General features: G+C 37.8%; 3 protein-coding genes across 11 annotated transcripts in view; all 3 read left to right on the forward strand.

Moving 5' to 3' along the window:
• Positions 1–594: 594 nt before the first annotated feature.
• On the forward strand, positions 595–1,410 carry LOC110188637 (low choriolytic enzyme). The gene is given in 2 exon segments (XM_020958412.2): positions 595–648; positions 650–1,410. Coding segments are annotated over 2 exon segments (756 nt in total). The 3' UTR covers positions 1,352–1,410.
• Positions 1,411–3,088: 1,678 nt separating this feature from the next.
• The window catches only part of dpr9 (defective proboscis extension response 9), a 31,987-nt gene continuing 14,547 nt past the window's right edge, over positions 3,089–20,528 (forward strand). For 8 of the 9 annotated variants that reach the window (XR_015271446.1, XR_015271448.1, XR_015271447.1 and 5 more), the window contains exons 1-3: positions 3,089–3,277; positions 4,073–4,371; positions 9,242–10,062. Coding sequence is in view for 5 of the 9 variants with exons in the window: in XM_020958050.2 (XP_020813709.2) it covers positions 9,690–10,062 (373 nt within the window). In the remaining 4 variants the exon portion in view is untranslated. Of the gene's footprint in view, positions 3,278–4,072; positions 4,372–9,241; positions 10,063–17,708; positions 18,005–20,528 lie in introns of those variants that run through there. The other variant, XM_086831945.1, reaches the window with a different exon arrangement.
• On the forward strand, positions 15,528–17,415 carry LOC110188343 (uncharacterized). Its single transcript, XM_020958051.2, has 2 exons — positions 15,528–17,067; positions 17,214–17,415. The coding sequence occupies exons 1-2, from the start codon at positions 17,006–17,008 to the stop codon at positions 17,296–17,298; spliced, it is 147 nt and encodes a 48-aa protein (XP_020813710.1). The 5' UTR covers positions 15,528–17,005; the 3' UTR covers positions 17,299–17,415.

Below are 20,528 nucleotides of genomic sequence, written 5' to 3' on the forward strand. Positions count from 1 at the left end.
CAACAATGCAAGCGTCTAACTATTGTTTATCTATGTTAAACTATGCAAAAGCTGAAATAGCAAACTAAGCCATATAGGTCTTAGGAAGCGGATAAAGTCAAATTTGGCTCCATACAACACTCCTTCATGGAAAGCAGGTTTAAACCTAAAATGTGTGTGTTTGTTTGGCTAACAACATTGTGCAACAAGGTGTTCTTTGGACGTTCCAGCTATTAAAAAAGCAACTCTAGTGTTAATTATAAGTTTCAAGAAAGATTTTTTGATTTAAAAATCTGTTTTAAATGAGTTTCACCGACAATACCTCGAGCTTTTGCCAGCTTCAATATTTCGAGCTTAGCTTATATATAAAGAAGAGCTCATATCTTAATTAATAAAATATTCACTTGGAAGTCTTACAAAGTGGTTTTTGTTGCACAGTGTTCTAGGTTCGCCCAGGAAAATGTTTATTTATATATATATGTCTGACTCTGATTGTCTGAATGTAAAACCTTAATTTAAAGAACACTTTCGGGACAGAAATAAAACTGATTAAATTTAAATGAAATGGGTATAAAAGGAGGTATTTCTACTGTAAATGCAGCATACGTTACAGAAATGTTTCTCCAATCGGTTGGATTCCTTTTTCTTGTGGTGACTTTGGAGACCTCTCCTGGTGGCTTCCCAGGGCATCGAGTCCTACGAGAACTATTATAACGAGATCCATGTGGATGATGATCAGGCGGAGGCCAAGACACGTAATGCCTTGCAATCGCCGCGTCAACGTTGGCCAGGAAACAAGATATACTATCGAATCTCGGAGGACTATACCGAACAGGAAGTGGCCAATGTTAGGACAGCGATGGCAAGTTTCGGTCAACAAACCTGCGTAGAGTTCGAGGAATTCGAAGGCTCTCCACCCGGAGGAAAGCGATATGTGAGCTTCAAGAAATCGCCGAATATGTGCGGTACCCGTGTGGGCTATCAGCCGATATCCTTCGGCTCCCACGATGTCCTTCTGAACGAGAAATGCCTCACCATGCCGGCTGTAATCCAACACGAAACTCTTCACCTAATGGGACTCTTCCACGAACAAAGTCGTCCCGATCGTGATGAGTATGTGGTCATTGACTACGACAACATACCGCGAAAGTACTGGTCACAGTTTATGGCACAGGATCGAACTACCACCTTCAATGTTCCCTATGACTATGAGAGTGTGATGCATTACTCAAAGAATGCCTTTGCCAAGGATCCTTCGAAACCAACAATTCGGGCTTTAATTAATGGTGAAACAGTGGAGAGGGAAATGGGTCAGGTGCGAGGACCTTCGGAAGGTGATTGGGCCAAGATTCGTTTTATGTACAAGTGTTAGATGGGGCAAGAGGTATGCGAGGACTATGATTGGTAATTAAAATATATGGCATACTAAAATGTAATCTTTTAATGGGTTAAATATGGCTATATTGGTATTATAGATATATTTCCGTGACATGGCTAAAAATTCATATTTTTCCTTGAGAAAAGTGCTTACTTTTCATGCTCCAATTTGTAAGGAAATATGCTCAAATGTTTTTGTTTCATTTCATTTCAATCTAATGTCGGAAAATTCTCAAACTTCTGCTCGTTTTAATTCAGTTACCATTTATCGGCATTTATTTTATGGACTTACTCTCCCCCCAACCGCCCCCCTCAAATGGGGTGAAAGGCGTTTAATGCCAATCGTTCAGGGCCAGTTAGCTGGGAAAGCCTCTTGAATAAAAAAGAGAGACCAGAGAACGAAACGAATGCATTTGATTTCGCCGAAGAGTGCAAGTGTAAGTGTCAGTTAACTTTGCAGACAGACGAAGGAGCCGCTGAAGCAGGAAGATGGGACTTTTGGTTGCTCAAGAATGGCCATGGAATGGATTGGGCAGTCGGCCAGCATACAATCCAAATCCCAGGCACTTAATGTGCACTAAGTGCTTAAGCAGGCCGAGTGTCTGGAGCTGCCTATTTCAACTGTCTCACTCTGCTTCGTTTTTCCGTTTCCCATTTTTCCCCAGCACCACCCACATTACCAGAACCTCCTCCGAAGGATAGGGGTCAACGTATAGGAAACTGAACTGAAAATGGAGAATACTATATTATTTAAAAACTTTAACTTTAATGGAGTCTTAATATAAAGGTGGGGCACATAAAAGTTAAAAAGCAATAGAATAAAAAGCATCTATAAATCTATAAAAAGCAGAATACCCCAAAATATGAATTGTCTTCTTTTTTTAACTTCTGTTAAATAAATGTCGTTTTTTAATGGTTATTTTTAGATTTCTTTATAATATATTATATATAATTTCTTAGTAAACGATTTTAATATCAGTTTAATAACATGATCTTTAATCTTTCTTTAATTTTCCCAAAGACAAGATGAATAACTGACATTGACCTTTTGAGCTTGGTTTTTCACCCCTTTAAATTATTTAAAGTATCAGATTGTGTTAGGCGACACTTTTCAAAGGCTTTGCGTGGGTTTTAGGTTTTATTGTTTGAAATGAAAAAGCAATATTCCTTAAATTCAGGATTTGCGAAAGGTTAAAATTAAATTAATGTATAGCTGAAAGGTAGCAAAATTTGAGTATATTTAATTAAAAACTTACAACTGAAATAAATTAAGAAGTACCTTTTTAGAAAGATTTACTATTGATTTGTATGAAATTCTGATTGAAGGATGCTTTTATTGTTAAGTTTTCCAAAAACTAATGCCGTGTTTGACATAATACTCAGCTAAAAAATGCAATGTAATTAATTAAATGGAAAAGTGTTAATAAATTTTAAAGCCCCCAGATGAAGGACGAATTCCTTAGAGGATGTCAACAAATGGTCGTAGAATGCTGTACCTAAGAGAGCGACAAATTTAAGAGAGACGACCTGCTAGCCCTCGGGAAGTTCGAAAAAGAAGTTCGCGAGAGAGAGAGTGTTACGACTGGAACGTGTGCTCGCAGGACGAATGCATTTTGCCCCACTGTGCTAGGCGGAAAAGCTCACTCTCTCGCGGCGAGAGAAAGGGGAAAACCAGAAGCTTTGGCTTTGGAGCCTCGCTTTTCCGTTCGATTCCGTTCGTGTGGCTTTTCAGTGTATTCAGCGCAGTCGTCTCGTTCGGTTCGTTTGCACGGTGGAAAGCGGCGGAAAGTCCTGTTTCGGAGGACAACCTCAATATACCAAACACACACACATATATACACGCCCTAACGGTCACACACACACACATACGCACGAACGGGTGCGGTAGTCGAAAGTAAAAGTTGTTCAATGTGCAATAACGGTAAATAATAAATGAGCCAATGTGAGATATACGCACGCAATGTGAAAAAAAGGATAAATGTATATGTATATAAAAATAGAAGGAAAAGGCATACGAAAAATGGAGCCATGCGTGTCAGGATGCAAAAATTAAATATGCAACACTCTAGTGAAATATAAAAAAAAAAAACCTAAGAATGTGTGCCAAAGTGCCAAGCGATCTGTGAATACTTAAATACCAAAACTAAAATACCAAACTAGAGCTAAGGCAAGGACTCAAGTGCATCTGCGCCAGCTGATCCCTTAGCTCAGCTCTCACCTGTCCAAGGCCACACGGCGGATGTGGAATATAAATCAAAGAAAATAAAATACAAAACATAGACACAGTTAAAATAATAACAAAATAAAAAGCCTGCTCAAGAAACTATAAATCCAACTTTATGTAGAAGCTGAAATCCCTTTTTTTCAATCAAAAAATTAGTTTGAAATAAGTAAATGTGTTTCTGCATTAGAATTTAAACATAATCAACTGACTTTTTTGCAGTGCACAAAATAAATTATTCAACTTTGTTTTCCTCAAATTTCCTCTTTGTTTGCGAAGGCCGTCCTGGCATATAACTTTTTTTTACAGAGGCCAAGAATTTAAGAAATAATTATGGAAATATTTGCGTGTGTTTCCTTTTAAATTTCGCGGAAAATGTTGCGATTTTTTTGTTGCCCTTTGAAGTTTTTTTTTTTTATTTTCTGGGTTGACTCCCTTTGGGACCATAAATTAGGGTCGCATTTTGCTTAACCAAAAAATATTTGCATAAAAAAGGGAAGAGGCGAGAAATGGCTTAAATACGAGAATCACACGGCTGAGATATCCTTGATATACGTTAAAAAAAGGTCAAAATCAAATTATTTCTAAAGACTTTTCGTGGGCGAAGATAAGATTAATATTAAAGTCCCTTTTTTTCTGGCAGCTAAAAAAAAATTGAGTGAATAAAAAAAAGAGAGAAAGAGAAAATTGGAACCTTTAAAACTTTTGATTAAACTTTAATTCAGTTAAAATTCAATCAATCAACAAAGCAAAACCACAAGAGGACAAAAAAAAAAGCAGGACAAAGCGTAAAGGTAAGCCCGATTAATTTTATGAGCTAATTATCCGATAATTTCTTATTTTATTGTCTAGTTAACGCCGATAATCGTGTAATGCCCAAACCCAAATAGCGTTCAGGAAAAAAAGAGGCAGGAAAAATCCACACAATTGTGTCATTGTTTGGTGGCGGGGGAAATTGAGTGGTTTTTGGGCGGCGGTTTGAGTGGGTGGTGCGAGGAAGCAACGGGTGGCCCCCTGTATTGTGTATTTGTTTATTGTTTAATTTTCTCGTTGTTGTTCCACTGTGCTGTGGTCAGCAAAAGTGGTGGAAAAGGATGGGCCTCCGATGGTGAACTCAATTTAATTATGAAAATTCCAAGAATTGCCTTGGGTATAAACACACGTGACTAAACACACAGGTGTTCTTTCGCTCCAATCAACTTATTGACAGGCGTGTATCGAAAGGATTGAGATACGTTTATTTTTGGATTATGCTAATGAAAGTGCCAAAGACCTGCTAATCAGACTCAATGATGGACAGCCGACGATAAATATGTATTTTCAAGATGGCTTTGAATGATAATTAGGCAGAAAGGTTGAGGAGAAATCATAAATTAATTAAGGAAAGATACAAGGTCTAGGGGTAAATTGAAATGGCTTAATTAGTTTAGGGTGTTAACTGGTTAACATTCTTATATATATTACGATTTTTTGGTAGAACCTTAATACGGATAACTATGACAATGTCATGGAAACTTATAATCGTAGTCTTAGTCTTTGAAATATTCTAGTTATATTTTTAATACTGTTTTTCCTCTTAAAATATTTGTATTTCTACCTTTGGTAATTAATACTTATAGCTTGAATTCTTCTCTTACTAGATATGGCATAACGACTTAGCTCTACCGATAATAGAATCCTTTCATAATGACCTACCACAAAATATTTAAATCCCAAAAAATCACACTCTTGGCATACATTTACCCTTCCAATTTCACCATTCAGATCCATTATTTAGATTGCTTTAGAAAATATGTTTGTACACCTATTGCCCAGTTTGCTGTCACCTTTATTTACAGCATAAAAAAATAAAACAGCTTCTCTGACAAGTTAAATGGGTGCTTCTTTATGCAAAAAGATTTTCTTCCCACAAATAGAAATAAAAAAGAGAAGATTTCATTTACCTCTTGCTACACCAAGGCCATGTCTTACGGCTGAAAAATTGAACTTTCTGCTTCAGAAAGTTACCCAAATACATAAATTATTTTTATTGTACTTAACCTTTTTCGTTGCCTTGACTTTCTCCCCATACATTGTCTGCCCCAAATCAGCTTAAGTCCCCCCAAAAAATTCATAAGCTTACTTTAACATGCGAGGTTCTTACATAAAACATATATAGGGGAATATTTTTATAAAATGTTTGTGTGAGCAACCCAATTGCGGAAAGTTGAAATAAAGTAGGGCACAAACAAAAGCCCTTTCAATTTCTATATTAAACTTTATAAACCCAAAGCCAAAGAGTAAATAAACTCGAAAATATTTGCATGAATATTTTTAGCGACAGTCTGACAAAGCTGCAAAAAAGAGCTTAATTCGCACTCTTTTTTTTTCCCAGAATCTTTTATTAAATTTTATGATAAATATTTTATAAAAAATCTATATAATCATTTGGTTTATGATTACATTAGCAATCTGACCATGAAGGAAATTTTAAATGTGTTTTTAGCACTCGCCTAGTTTGCATTATAATGAAAATAGCTTTCTGTCAATCACATTTTACCGCTTAATATATTTTGAGGCCTTTTTAACCCCAAATTGCACTCTGCCCTCGCCTGCAAGTTAATCAGCTTGCAATATATATTATTATTATTTTTTTATTGCATTTTACCTTCAACACAATATTTAAATATTTAATGCAAATGCAACACAAAGGATTTCATTGTGCTTACTTTACTGTATTTATTTGATTGAAATTTTTACAAAAATATGAACACACAACTTTGAATGAATGAAATATTATGCAAATATTTAACAAATAGCAGGAAATCAAAAGCAAACAAAAGATGCAAAATTGTTAAGCGCAAAAATCATAATAGAGGTGAATTGCAATTGCAAGACATAATTAAAACGCAAATCTATATGAATATATATATATATATATATATTTGTTGGTATGGGTGTTAATCAAACATAATTACTCTGGTCATGCATATTTTATTAATCGGCGTGGCTACTGTCCCCATCGTGTCCCACTTTTGTTTTGACGTGACAGCTGTCGCTTTAAATGTCGACGCATCGATGGCCCATCAAAGGACGAGTCAATGCTTTCAATAGTCCTTGCCAAGGGGATAAACTCATCCTTCGACCCAACCCCCCTGGGGCTGTTGTTTGGGTGGCGGCCACTCACTTTTTAATGGAAATTATAATGAGACGTTGAGCTTTAATTATGCATGGCACTTGGACCTGGGTTCCAGGTATACTGGGAAAAAAAACCTGATTGCATTTTGAGAGTAATGAGGTTTATTCTTAAAAAATTTGGAGTTAAAAATGTAGGAATCAGATCTTTATGATTCAGGGTTATCTTTTTCTGAGGCGACAGTTGTAGTAAATCTGAAGGTATAAAGGGAATAATTATATTTAATACGATTTTTCAAATAGAATTCTAGGTTTTTCGAGCTTTAAGTTTAATTTTCGAGCTCTTATACCTTTTATTATTCCTTAAGATAAACTCTTTTACAATTGGAAACTTTTTTGCTACTATTTAAATATTTTTTTTACTGTTTTTTGCTATAAATCTTTTGTCAGGAAACAAGTGTAGCTTGTATGTTTCACTTTTGCAGGGTTTTTTAAAGTAATCTAAAATGTCAATCAGACTCTAAGATATATTCCCCAGTTTTATACTATCTTGGCATATATTTAAACAAATTGTTAAATCAAATTAGTTGCATATTGTTTATTATTTTTTTTTGTGTGTTAGTTAAAGTAGGGGTTTGGTGGGCGTTGGGTTAGCCGGTCACGCCCTGGCACTTACAACTTAATGCCCGGCCATCAGCGTGACGTGCTTAACCCTCGACGGACCTTGGCACTAATTAAAACTAACCACCGGCAGCAGCAGCCCAACAAAAAACAAAAAATGCTTGAGAAAAAAAGGGAAAAATTACGGCAGGCATCACCTTGAAGCCAGGAGAAGCTTTTCCTATGCCACTTTTCGACAGTTTTCCATCTCGTTCCCGTTCTCGTTCTCGTTTTCCCCGCCGCGGCACATCTATTGTTGACCGGCCAAAGTTTTGTGGCACATTTCCCTTGGATTTGCCACGCATTGACGCCACGGATGGACTAGGGGAATGGAGGTGGAGGCTGTGCTGCATATTTTGTCAAGCTCTGACATTGCACTTGATGACTTTTCTACCCCTGTGGACCTGCGATCTCCGCCCCCTGATGGACGGATGGTATTTTTTCGCAACTTTTAAAGTGCCATGGGTGGTGGTAGGTTGAAAAGTTTCAGTTTGGGGACTCGCAGGACTCGCTCAGCACGACAGTTTTAAATGAAACTTTTGCTGTAAGTTATACACTGTGACGACGACGAGTCCTGCCTGTTTTTGTTTCATTCTTCATTCCAGTTTTTTATTTCTCTCCTTTTGTTTAACGCTTTGTGCCTCATTATTTTGGATGCTGTCAGGGACATTGTATCTCTCGTCTCTCGTTGTCATTAGTTTTCCAAAAATGAATAATGAAAGTTGTAAATAGGCATAATACGATCAGCGCTGGGAGACATTAGCGTAAAGTTTTTGTCGGAAAATGGAATGAAAGTGCTCTCCAGGGTCGTGTCCAAATGAATGCCGAATCGAGTGAAAAGTTATTTCAGCATTAGCGATGAGCAAAAGGACCTGCGCTTTGCCGATCGTGGAAATTGCAAGGATTTATGGGAAAAGTTTCAAGCCAAAGCTTAGATTAATGTCCGCCAAAAGTTTTTATATAATTTACAACTTTTTAAAATATATATTTTTTCACATTTATTTGTAGTAAATGAGAGCAGTTTTGTTTGGGTTTCAAGAAGTTTACAGAACATTATGCTGTTTCTATATGTTTTTCAGCAACTTTTGACAATAAATTGGGTTGGGAATCATGGAAATTTTGTCTCAGGAATTTGTTATATTTAATACTTATAATACATTTGGTTGAAAGAAATATTTAATATTTTATTTAAATAAATTTTGAGTCTTAATGTGTCAACTGAAATAATACCAAGAATCCCCCAATCTGGAACCATTTTCCATAGCATTTTCAAAAGCTAATTAAACAAATGCACTCCCCTTAAATTAGATAAATATCTTTAGAAATTCTTTCTTGTTGAAATCACCTAAAGAATTTCTGAGCTGGACAGTCAGTCCCCTTAACGTTTTTCTGTAAATTAGAAATTCCACAACTCTGCCTTGGGCGCATTTAATTTATTATTTGTTGCCTTTAATAAAAATCACATTACGATATTGCCAGCATAGCTCGAATTTCTGCGAAATAAAAATAAACAAAAAAAAATACAGAGCGAGGGGAAAAAGAAAACTGTTGTCGCCAGTAACTGGAAACACATTCATAAAGCAAACAGAGCCAATCCGGAAAGACAGACAAGCCACGCGCATCCAGATAATATAATATATTTAGGAAGAGAATATACGTCCTTGTTTCAGGTGGAGGAGAGGATGTCATGGCAGGGGGTTCCCTTATATTTTTATTTTTATTTTTTTTGGCAAGGACGACAGCACGTGCCGTCGACCGAGGCGTCCTACAAACACAAACACAAACACACAAATTTCCATTTATTTTGACTTTGACGTTTGAATTTTTAATGAAATTCCAAACATTTTTAACGCCCCAAAAAAAAAAAAAAAAACGGTTTTTCCTCCGCAGGCTGAATCCTGGCAGCCATCCTGCAATCCCGGATGGCGGACAACGGCTAATGAAGATGAAGTGATAGCCAGCCGGAATTGTGTTCCAAGTTGAAATTAAATAGAATATAAATTGCTGAGAAAATGGCGGCGATTTGTCAGCATCCATCGAGCGGAACCAATGCAAAGTAGTTAGTCCAGCAACAACTACAATCACACTACGCAGAAACAAAGAAAAAACCAAAAGGGACACCACCTACAAGGATATTTGCCCTTTTTGGCCTCATTTTTGTTGTTGTTGTGCGGCAATTTCACGCATCGCGGCAGGATGACGATGATGATGGCAGGCGCTAATCAGGCCACCACCAGCCACGCCCCCCCGGTATTCCGCAAACACATTTTCAAATAGGTTTCCCAAGGAAAACTAGCAAGGGAAGCCGCCACGCCCACTCGCTCGCCAGTGAAATATTATGGCAACTTTTCAAATGGAAACGCGCCAGCAGCAGCAGCAGCAGCGAAAGCAACGAACGAATTTAAAGCAACGAGCCACAATATGCAAAGTTAGGTGGCAGCCACAACAACGAGAGCTGGCGCCCTCGGACCCACCAGAAATCAGCGCACACTGCACGCGGCTCTGGCCAGGCAGCTGCTCCACCTCCATCGCTGGAATTGGAGGCAATATACTCATCACTAGGAGCAGGAGTGGCAGCAGCAGCAGCAGGAGCAACTCCAGCGGACACAGCGGCAGCATTGGCGCTCACTTCGACTGCAGCGGCTGCCAAAGAGCGCTGATAATGCTCAGCATGCTCGTCGTTGTCATCGTTCTGATATCCGGCAATGGAGGTTAGTGAATGCAATTAAAAAAAATCTTTCAAAAATATAAATCTAGATAAATAAGCAAGGATTCAAACTAAATATAAGGAGACAATCTGCTCATCCTTCACAAACATTGAAGTTTCTAAAGTATTGCCTACTTTTATGGGCATTCGACTGAGAGTATTAAAATAAGAATTTTAAAGCCTTTCTTTTATGGTTATTTACCGATATTTTTGAAATTTGGTTAGAATTTGTTATTGATAATTAATACACTCCTAAAATATACTCTTTTTTGATTAAAAAAAAAATAAAATTGTTGGCGACAATAATATTTTGACAATAAAAGTCGCCATAAATATGGTTTAAGCAACACAGTTGTTTATGTAAAGATATAAAATAATACAAACATTAAAAACAGAAATCAATAAAATATTATTTAAAATACTTGAATTCAATTAGTGCAATCAGTAAAGTATTCATTATAAAATGTTTTCGATTAAAGATATATTAAAGATATATTAAAGATATTAAAGATTCAAAATGTCATAATTTCGCCAAAAAAGATTAATTTCGACTCGAAAAGATTTCGAAAATTAGAAAATGATATTTTTTACAGGACATGGCTAGATTGACTCAGCTGTTGATGCTGATCAATAATATATATATTTTATAGGGTCGGAAACGACTCCTTCACTGCGTTTCAAGCTTCTGACTTAAATCATATTCTTCTAAAAACAGACAATTTTTTTAAAAAATCAAGTGTATAATGATGTAGGGAAAAATTTGGCGCCAAGGTCTGGGTTAGTTTTGAATCTATTGTTATAAATCAATATAATTTATAATATATATATAATAATTAATATCATAATTCAGAGGAGTTGCATTGGTGAGGTGATATTCTATGGGTCGAAGGGCAATCACTATTACTATCACTATCACTATCACTATAGATGTTAACAGTGGGGAGGCCACGGGCAGACTAAAGTCAGAGCGAGTGCAGTGCCTCTATTTATAGTCCCTGAGTCAAGAGAAGAATAGAGAATAGAGAAACTGAGAGCGAGAGAGAAAGAGCTATGTTATCCCAAGAGATACATAGAGAGAGACAGACCTGCTGAAAAAAAAGAGAGGCAGAGAGAGAAAGTACTGCATATTCCTATACACTTAACGATCGTTTCTATTGCAGCTATATGATATAGTCGTTCGATCCGTTCCGACATATAAAGTAGTGAGAGTATATAAGGGGCTAACCGCAAAGTTTAATTTTAATAGCTTTAAAACTGAGAGACTAGTTTGAATTGATGATTTAAAAAAAAAATAAAATAAATAAAAAAAAAATAAAAAAAAAATGCTTATTTATTGAGCTGAATTTTATTATTGTACAATTACTGTAGTATAGCAACTTTTTTTACAATAGTGAGGGGAGAAGTTCAATGAAAAATGGAAGGAAGGTCCGGGGGTGACCATGCTACTTACTACCGGGACTCGAACCCGGACCGGCAGTGCTACGGGTTGAATTGATGATGCTGATCAAGAACACATATAATATGATTTATTGGGTCGAAAATTATTTTTTCATAGCGTTAAGAGCTTCTGACTTATGTATATTATAATACCCTGAAAGGGAATAAATATAGGAAAGAAATAATTACTATATAAAATACAAAATAATTAAAATAATACGTTTTTGTATAGGCACATTAGTAAATTTGATTCACAAAGAAACTATTCTATTTATGTATTAGTATAGAGCATTATATTAATTCGATAAAAAAAGATTTTTCGAATGATGAAATGTACTCTTTAAACTTAACTTAACTTTAAAAATTAATATAAATCTCAGCCAGGTCACTGATATAAAAACTTTTCCATTTTCACTCAAAACAGGGCTGAGAGCTGCATTTTGAATAGTTTTTGCCTTCTGCCTTAATTCCCAGCAACAAATTTCTTGGCCTTTTTCCACAGGCCAAGCTCATTTTCCATTCCAATCACTTTTTTTATGGCCAACAAACAGGGGGAAAAAACGAAAAACTTTAATCAAATTTTTGTGCTCTAGTTTCCTTTCTTGCTGTGTGCCTCAGACCCATACACAAAATTGCAATTGTTGCCAAATTGATTTGACCAATTTCATTTATTGATTTCGATTTTCGATATCATTCATATTGGGCCGTTGTCATGCCCAAATGAGTCAGCAGAAAAACGCCAAGCCATGGAGCCAAGAGCCAAGAGCCAAGAGCCGAGCCAAATCAAAGCGAGCCGGAAAATCGAGAGGGAAAATCTATCAGCATCGAGTAGCAGGAGCCGCCTCTTGGCTTACATAATTTCCCCTCCTTCACTTTTCTTTATTTTCCTCTTTCTTTTTTTCCTGATTTTCCTCTGCATGTTGTTGGGCTGCGTTTTTAGGTTAGGTAATTAATTTTGTGTGCCTGAAAAGTCTTGGGAAATCAATGTTTTGGCCAAGCCAGGCCAGGCAGCAAGTCCCAGGCGAGAGGGGGAAATCCTCCCACTCCTGAGGGGGTTTTTCTTTTTGTGTGGGTGTGCGGGGACGACGTGTGTGTGTGTGTGTGTTTTTGTTTCCACCTCCCTTTATTTGACTTTCATTTTTCATATGCCGTGCTCCGTCGCTTAATGACGGTCTGCCGGAATTCGGGTTTTTGGAATCAGAGTCGGAATGCCACCGGAGAGGATTGGCAACGAGTTGAATCGTCATTAGGTCCTAATGAAGCGGCCAGTCGTGAGCATTGGAGCACTAGATCCATAGATAAAGAACATGCCATAGCTTTCCTAATTCAAATTATTTCTCTTTTCACGAAAATTTCGGAACAGCCGTGATTTGACTTATGGATTTTAATGGAAAGTTATGCAAGAAAATGTATGACCTTTTTGGCATTTACATAAAGTATTTAACCCTTTCTTTAATAGAATTAGGAGTCAAATAGTATATTTCAGTGGAATAATAATAATAAAACGAGTACCGAGTACAAATAAAGTAATTTTTAAGGAATCAGCGAATCTTTAAGTCTTGAAGCCTCGGGAAAAAGTCCTTAAGGTTGCATAAACTGACCTGTGTCTTCTCTCAGCTCATCTGTAATTCATCCAAGTTAACCATTGTTTTTTTTTGTTTTCCAAATACAAAACAGAAACAGAAAAGGAAACGGAAACAACTGGGAAAAAATTATCCCGCGGCCAATTGAAGCCTGTCCAAGGCCAACAAACCGTATTAACTTTAGGCTCAAATTACCGTTTGCCAATTCCTAGAAGTCCTGCACACAATTCCCGAGAAAAATCACCTGCCAAAAGGTGAACACAAAGGTGAACAAGATGCCGCCGAGCATCCCCGGGAATACTCGATTTAATTCTGTTCAACTTTTAGCCGAGACAAAGTCACGGTAAAAGCCGCACAAACAATGCCCAAGGCACCATGACAAATGGAAGCCTTTAAATATTTAAAAAAAAAAGAAGAAAAGAGAAATGTAAAATTCTTATGCGACCCATTGCGTGGGGTACACAAATGATTTTTAATTTTTAAGTGAATTTAAAAATTTAAGCGTTAACGTCGTTTCTTTTTTCTTTATTTTCTCTCGACTGATGTTATTGCCAGCTCACCTTAGAAAACAGACAGACAGACAGTCAAACGCAGGCCAGCGATGGCGGGGGAGGAGCTAAAAGTTTTGACATTTCAAATGTTTCTGACAACAACAGCAAACCGCAGAGGGTGGAATCCCCTCCCCACCATTAATAATAACTGTGTGGGTGTAAAATTTAAGCAAGCCAGCGGAGGAGTCAGGGGGAAAGGCAGGAGACAGGAACAGGACAAGGACGAAGCTACAGATGAGCAACAGGAACACAGCATGCCCTGCGGTCTACTTGCGTTCAAGTTGCTGACGTTGACGTCGACGTAACATACCAGGACATAAGACATAGGACATAAGGCACACAGGACGTGGAAGGAGCCAGGACATGGGGACATGAACACGGCAACAACTACCACGGAAAACAGCGACCCTGGCACATGACTTTCTGATTTCTGCAGGGCGCTTTTAAGCCAAAACAGAAATGAAACCGAAAATAAAATATAAGGGATTTTAACAAGAAATTTAAGGGAACGAATGCTGTGATACCCTTTAAATAATTATATTTTACCAGAAAATTTAAACATTTAAAGTTAGATTTTTGTAAAAAATGTAAAGATATTTAAAGCAAAAATTACAGAAACTTGATTCTGTTAAATTGATTGCCTTGGAAGTTTCTTGTTTATTTATTTGTAAATTATTAATGGTAAATTTATTTCTTGCAGCTTAATTCCTTCTACAAATTTAGTACATTTAAATAGTTATATAATGTTTAGGGTTATATAAATATTATATTAATTTACATTCAAATAATACACCTCTTAAATGTATTCTAATCTTTTAAACCCATTTTAATAGTTTGAAAAATTATTTAGTAAAACTTTTTATTATTTCTTGTGGTTTTTTTTCTCTTCTAAAAAACAAATACAATTTAATGGTGCTAACCTAATTCTTCTCTAAATTAAAGTACTTTCCCCATAAAGTGTACAAAATATATACCGAAAATGAGAAAAAGAAAAGAAATAATTTCGTTTGGTGGTCTAATTTATGTTTGGCAGCCAACAGTTGACGTTGCGGTCTTTTGTCCCAGGCAGTCAATTTATTTTAATTTCTAGCCAGAGGCGTTTTATTTATTATCATGTTTGCCCCCATTGTACCGCCCCCCACAGAACAGACAAGGGGGTGGAGTCAAGTTATTAGCAACATTGTTTTCGGGTCTTGCCAATTGAAGGCAGCCGGCGGACCAAAGAGCACAGACAAACTACTCCTGCAGACGACTCCGAAACGCTTTACTTGGCCTGTCAATAGCAGTTGGCCAAAGGGAAAAGTGGAAAGGGGTGGAAAATCGTCAGAAAGCTCCTCCTGAAAGAGGGACGGAAAGAAGGAAAGACGAAAACCGGAGCTCGCAGCTAGCAGTAGAAGCTGGAGCACATGATGAAGGATATTCGACTTATCTGGCAGGAACATGGCCAACGGGCTAAAGCTGATGCTCAGCTAATAGTTTGGGCAATAAACTGGAGGGGTTGCGGTAGATAGGGACAGAAACATACACCAGAGAAAAGGATGGGGAGATGTAGCTTTGGGTGTAGCATGTGGACATGTGCATGGGTTTCTACCCCATGAGCGATGAGCCAAAGTCGCGTTTAACGTGACCAGATTTTTGGAGGATTTATATAGTTAGATTTTTCTAAATCTTTAGATAGTTTTAGAAACTTTAGAATATATAAAAGTTTGGTATGTTCTTTTATTTACTTAAATAATATTGTTAGGGGTTTAACTTTTTTAAGGTTAAATAAACATAAATAATTATGACAAATATGTTGATGTTAAAACCTCAAACTTTTATAAAATAACATATCTGAGAGTGATGTATTTATTATGGAAAATACTTTCTTATACCTATGAAATTTGTAGATTTATTGTTAAGGGTCTAACTTTATTAAGGTTAAATAAACATAAATAATTATGATAAATATGGTTATATTAAAACCTCAAACTTTTATAAAAAACATGTCTGAGAGTGATGATGATTTACTATAGATAATACTTTCTTATACATATAAAATAAGTAGATTTAGGTTTCCTAACAAATGTGATCGTCTTGATCTATATACTTTTTTCCCAGTCACATTTTTTAAATATTTATCTAAAAGTGGAGTCAAAAAAGGTATATTATTTCCCTTCATTACCTCAGTTAATCCTTGGCTTAATACCAAGTTTTTTTCCTACCAAAAATCATTGACTTTCCCAACCAGTGACTATGTGTCACAGTCACCACCAAGTCACTAGTTCCAAACAGCATCACAGCTCAAAGTCGGTGGCCTGTTCGACGTCTGAGGCTTCGGGCGATGAAGGCGACGTGCACAACATGTTTAATCTAATAAAGTCGCTAGCTAGCCAGTCCTGCCGGGATGACTGGCTTGGAACCATAAAATTGGCAGAGAGGAGAGTGTCATAAAAAGACGTTAGCTGCGACGTAATAAGCGTATCAAGTGCCCCCAAGATATATATATATAGTCGGGGATATATATGCGTGGGTCCTGCGTGTATTTGTCGGCGCTTAGCTGCGAGTGGAGCTTAGTTTTTTGGTCCAGACGCTGTGGCGTCCTCGTAGCTAAGTGATGGATAAATGCTGGATAAAAATTGCTCGTAACTACGACAACAACCAGTTTCCCCCCACACACACACACACACACGCACACAGCCGTGGGGCTGTTCCAGGAAAAACATGAAAATTTGATAAACGAAAAATTCCAAACAAACAAAAAAAAAAAAAATGCGGAAATTTATTCTGGTAGAACAAAACAAAAAGTTGAATTTACCTTCAAGCCAGCTAAAACTTTGGTTACCTTTCCACAAAAAAAATTACAACAAAAATGTATATGGAGGGTAAACAAAATACAACAGGAAAAAGTTGGGAAAACGTGTGCTCCTGTTTGGGTGTGTGCGTAATTCGCTAATTACCTAAATGGTTGCCACAAAAGGTGGCATGGCATGGTGGCTGTTAAAAGTTGAACCCAAACGAGTTACAAGGTTTCCCAGTTTTCAGTTGTTGTGGCCATCGATTGAAGGACTTTATGGCATAGTTTTTTTCGCATTTGAAACATTTGCAAAAACTAAGTGGAACTTTGGGAATTACCAGATTCGAAGTGCGGTATTTGTTTTACGTTATTAATGGCTTTATTGGGTTGATCGTGGAAATATTAATTTTACACAGAAGGGTAAATGATGAATTTCGATTATTTGGAATTGAACAAAAAATAAAAAGCAACCCATGAACTTAAATTTAAATAAACTAGTAAGCTACGCATTTTGTTTCAGTCAACATTCCGAGTAGCTCTCTTGATAAATTCATTCAAATAAGTTCGTTTGAAAAGTGTATTCAAAAAAATCTAATCGAAATGGCGAAGTCTTCATTTCCCTTCCAAATCTTTCGCAATATCTACAGGAATGAGTTCCAATGGTGAGTTTCAATGACTATTAAATAACAATGTGCATAACGTTCATGCATTTGAGAGACTTAACATCAAAGAATAATATTAAAAAAAAAGTGAAACAAACGTGGTATCAGCTCTTCATATAATCTAAATCTTTTTCCATTCTCCATAGGATGCTGGTCAAGAGCTATGCCCTTTTCTTTGTGGGAGTTTTTCTGGCCAGGGAGCTTTCAGGCTTGGAACTGATGTCGGCCTAGTCCTTCAAACCAAAGTTACGTTTCAATTTGAATGTCGTGTTGATAAGCAGCTCTTTTTCGGGAGCTCTGAGAGTTTGTAAATAAACTTTCGGAGGAACTCTATTAAGCTGAATTAAATTAGCTTGATCGCTTTATTGTTTTGAAAAAATACTGGTTATATCGAGCATTAGGAGTGGTAAAACATAAAGATTCCAAAAAGAATATGGACAATAGAACAATGAAGTCATTAAGCGAAGACTTGTATTAGAACCCAACACCGTGAAAACAAAAGATAGATTCAATTCAAGATTGAATTTAGATCCTTTGACTTATGGATAACTATCGAATGTCCTATCATATTCTGGCCCAAACAAGTAGCAGGAAAGCCAAGGGCATAGACAGCCATCCCCCAAGGATCGCTCTCGGACTGGAGCCGCTCCTGTAGCCACAGGACAGTTGCTTCTCCTCATCGCCTACGTCAAAGGTGCACTCGTTGTCGTAGTAATTACCATAAATGGCAAAGGTCAGCAAGTTGGTCAACTCCAGGGATTCCCGCAAGGCAAAGCAAACCTCATGCTGGAAACTGTACAAGGATATAAGATTTCAAATGAAAAGAGAGATCATGGACACTGCTCTCCTGGTAGGTCACCTGTCTGCAGAGTCCTTCTGCGACCACTCGAACTGACTGGGTTCCAGGGGAAGCAGATTATTCAGCAGGGTGTTGGGGGTAAGAAGGAATTCCCTCGATTCCGGATAGGTAACCTCGATCGCCAGTCGGGTAAAGGCTACGCGGGGTTGCTGTTCTGCTCCTTCGGTGGTCAGCAACTTACCACAATCCTCGATGGTGGGACCAGAGCAGGCAAACAATGCACAATTCCGTATGTAATTTGCGTCTACTTGCTGCTCATTACGCCAGCCATCATAGGTTGCCAGACGATAGCTGTAGTAACTACCGCTCTCTGCCACCAAGGATCTCCAGGATAAGTCAAAATGACAGCAAAAGTTGCCCTGGCAAAGAGTCCTACTGACATTTCCAGTGCCTGCCTCATCGAACTCAAGTAGCTCTGTCTCGTAATTCTCCAGGTAATCGCGTTTCATGAAGTAACTCGAACTGGTGGCCACTCGACGAGGGGTCATCGTAGCTTCCCTCTTGGCTCGCTTCTGGACGGATCTCCTCTTTGTGTACTTGGGCACCTGGGCCACATAGATGGCACGCTCTCCCAAACCCTGATTCATCACACTCGTGAGGACACCGCTGCGTCCATGATAGATACCAGAGCCACTATTGCCTACCAAAGGACGACTAGCTCCGGCTGCCAATAGGTTAACATCGTTCGTGTAAGCCCAGCCTTCTTGGACTTGAACAGCTGGTGGGGAGAGAAGAGGAGGATTAGTGATTTCTGATTACAGCCACTCGAGACCCAAGTATTTTTCCCAGTGCATAATCGGTTCAGGGCACTCCATCTCGAGAGGTGGCGAGAGCCATCAATTAGTAATCGATCGGCCAAGATAAGGGCCATGTGTCAACGAACCCGCCGTAGCAGGTTGATAGCCCCGAGTGTGTGTCTGTCTGTCTCACCTGTGAGGAAGGGCAGCTGGGAGAACCACATGGCCGGGTAGATAAAGTCCGTGATTCCCTGCTCCTCAATGAGCTGATGGGCCGGCGTATAGAAGAGTATATCGAAGCAGATAAAGTGGCCAAAAGTGACCCCGAAATCCGTCTCGAAGGTGCTCAACTCTGGCAAGTGAGTGCTGTTCTTGTTCTCACCGTACAGGTGAACCTTCCGATACCTGGACACCACAACACCTTGGCGATCAAAGGCCACATTGGTGTTGTAGGTATTCAAGCCATTGGAGGCACAGGGTCTTGTATCCTCTGGCACATCCTCGCACTTTTGTTTCTCAGTGAGATTGATCACCACATACTTGCTGGCATTGCGTGCTGCACAGGATATGGTGACCAGGAATTCTTCATAGTGGGTGGCATTGGGATCATTCAGACAGGGTGAAATTTCATCCTCAGGATTGGGCACAAATGTCATGGATCCAGAGCCATTCAGAGTGCTCTCCGGAAAGACAATAATGTCCGTGGCACTAGCATTCTCAGAGAGAATGATCTCCACATAGGCCTTCACGTTCTCCGTCAAACTGGTTGGGAGAAATTCCACCACTCCGGCCGTATAGTAATCCGCTTCAACCAACGCCGCCTGGAAAGCCGGAGAACGTGGTTAAGCTAATCAGACTAATAAACAAACAATTATTGTTCGATTAACTTCGCTTATCGCGAACCGGCAACCTGGAATCTGGTGCCTGGAAACCCCCTAATCTCTACACGCACCTGCTGACTCATGCCAGGCAGTAGCCCCAGGATAAGGCCCAGAAGAAGAAGCCGCCAAGAATTCTTTCCCATTGCCAAGTCCATGTCGATAGCCGATTCTGCAATAAGCTTTAATGACTTTCCCAGCCTCGAGCATTGCGGCTTTTATAGAAAGCTTCAGAACCCAATAACCGGGAATCGCTTAATCTTATCTGACGAACTCAATGGTTCGCTCTTTTCAGTGTTGATTAAGTGAAATATTCTAGCTTAAAATTGCTAAAATGTGGCTAGTTTTATTAATATTCTTCTATAAATATTAATTAGGAAATGTTGAAGGAGAGCAAATTTATAAAGATATAGACTTCCATCTTATATGTTTAAGATTAAAGATGAAATTATAAAAAAAATTGAAGAGAACCTATATTATTCAATGTCAGAGATGTCGAGTTGGTTATTATAATTAAGAAAAGATATTAAATAAATATATATTATAACACAAGTTAAGTGACGTTAGCTATATCAATAATAATTAATATATTTATCATGGAATCTGAAATTAACTTTATACTTTAAACTTTAAATTATACCTGATATTTCCCTAGGTTTTCCTTAGTTTTTCTAGAAAATATTCGTAAAACATCTAAAACTATATAGAAAATGGCTAAAAGTCTATCTCTGTCCGCATCGCCTGAGTTTTGTTGGGTTATTCTGGTCGAGTTATTTTAAGAGTCATGTCCGCCAACCGTGATTACAGAGTTCGCTGTACATTGGACTGACTGAGTTTGGGCCAACTATTTTTTTTTGCCAACCTTATCGCCATGCCCCAGACTAGCCAAGTCCGATGTTTTCTTCATTATTATATTTTATCAGCAAGTTGCAAATTAGTCAATCTACAAGTTTTTATTATTACAATATATTAATATTTAAAATTATT

The sequence above is a fragment of the Drosophila serrata genome, unplaced genomic scaffold, assembly GCF_035046125.1.
Source record: "Drosophila serrata isolate PLE 108 unplaced genomic scaffold, ASM3504612v1 contig_241, whole genome shotgun sequence".
NCBI classification, from domain to species: Eukaryota; Metazoa; Arthropoda; class Insecta; order Diptera; family Drosophilidae; genus Drosophila; species Drosophila serrata.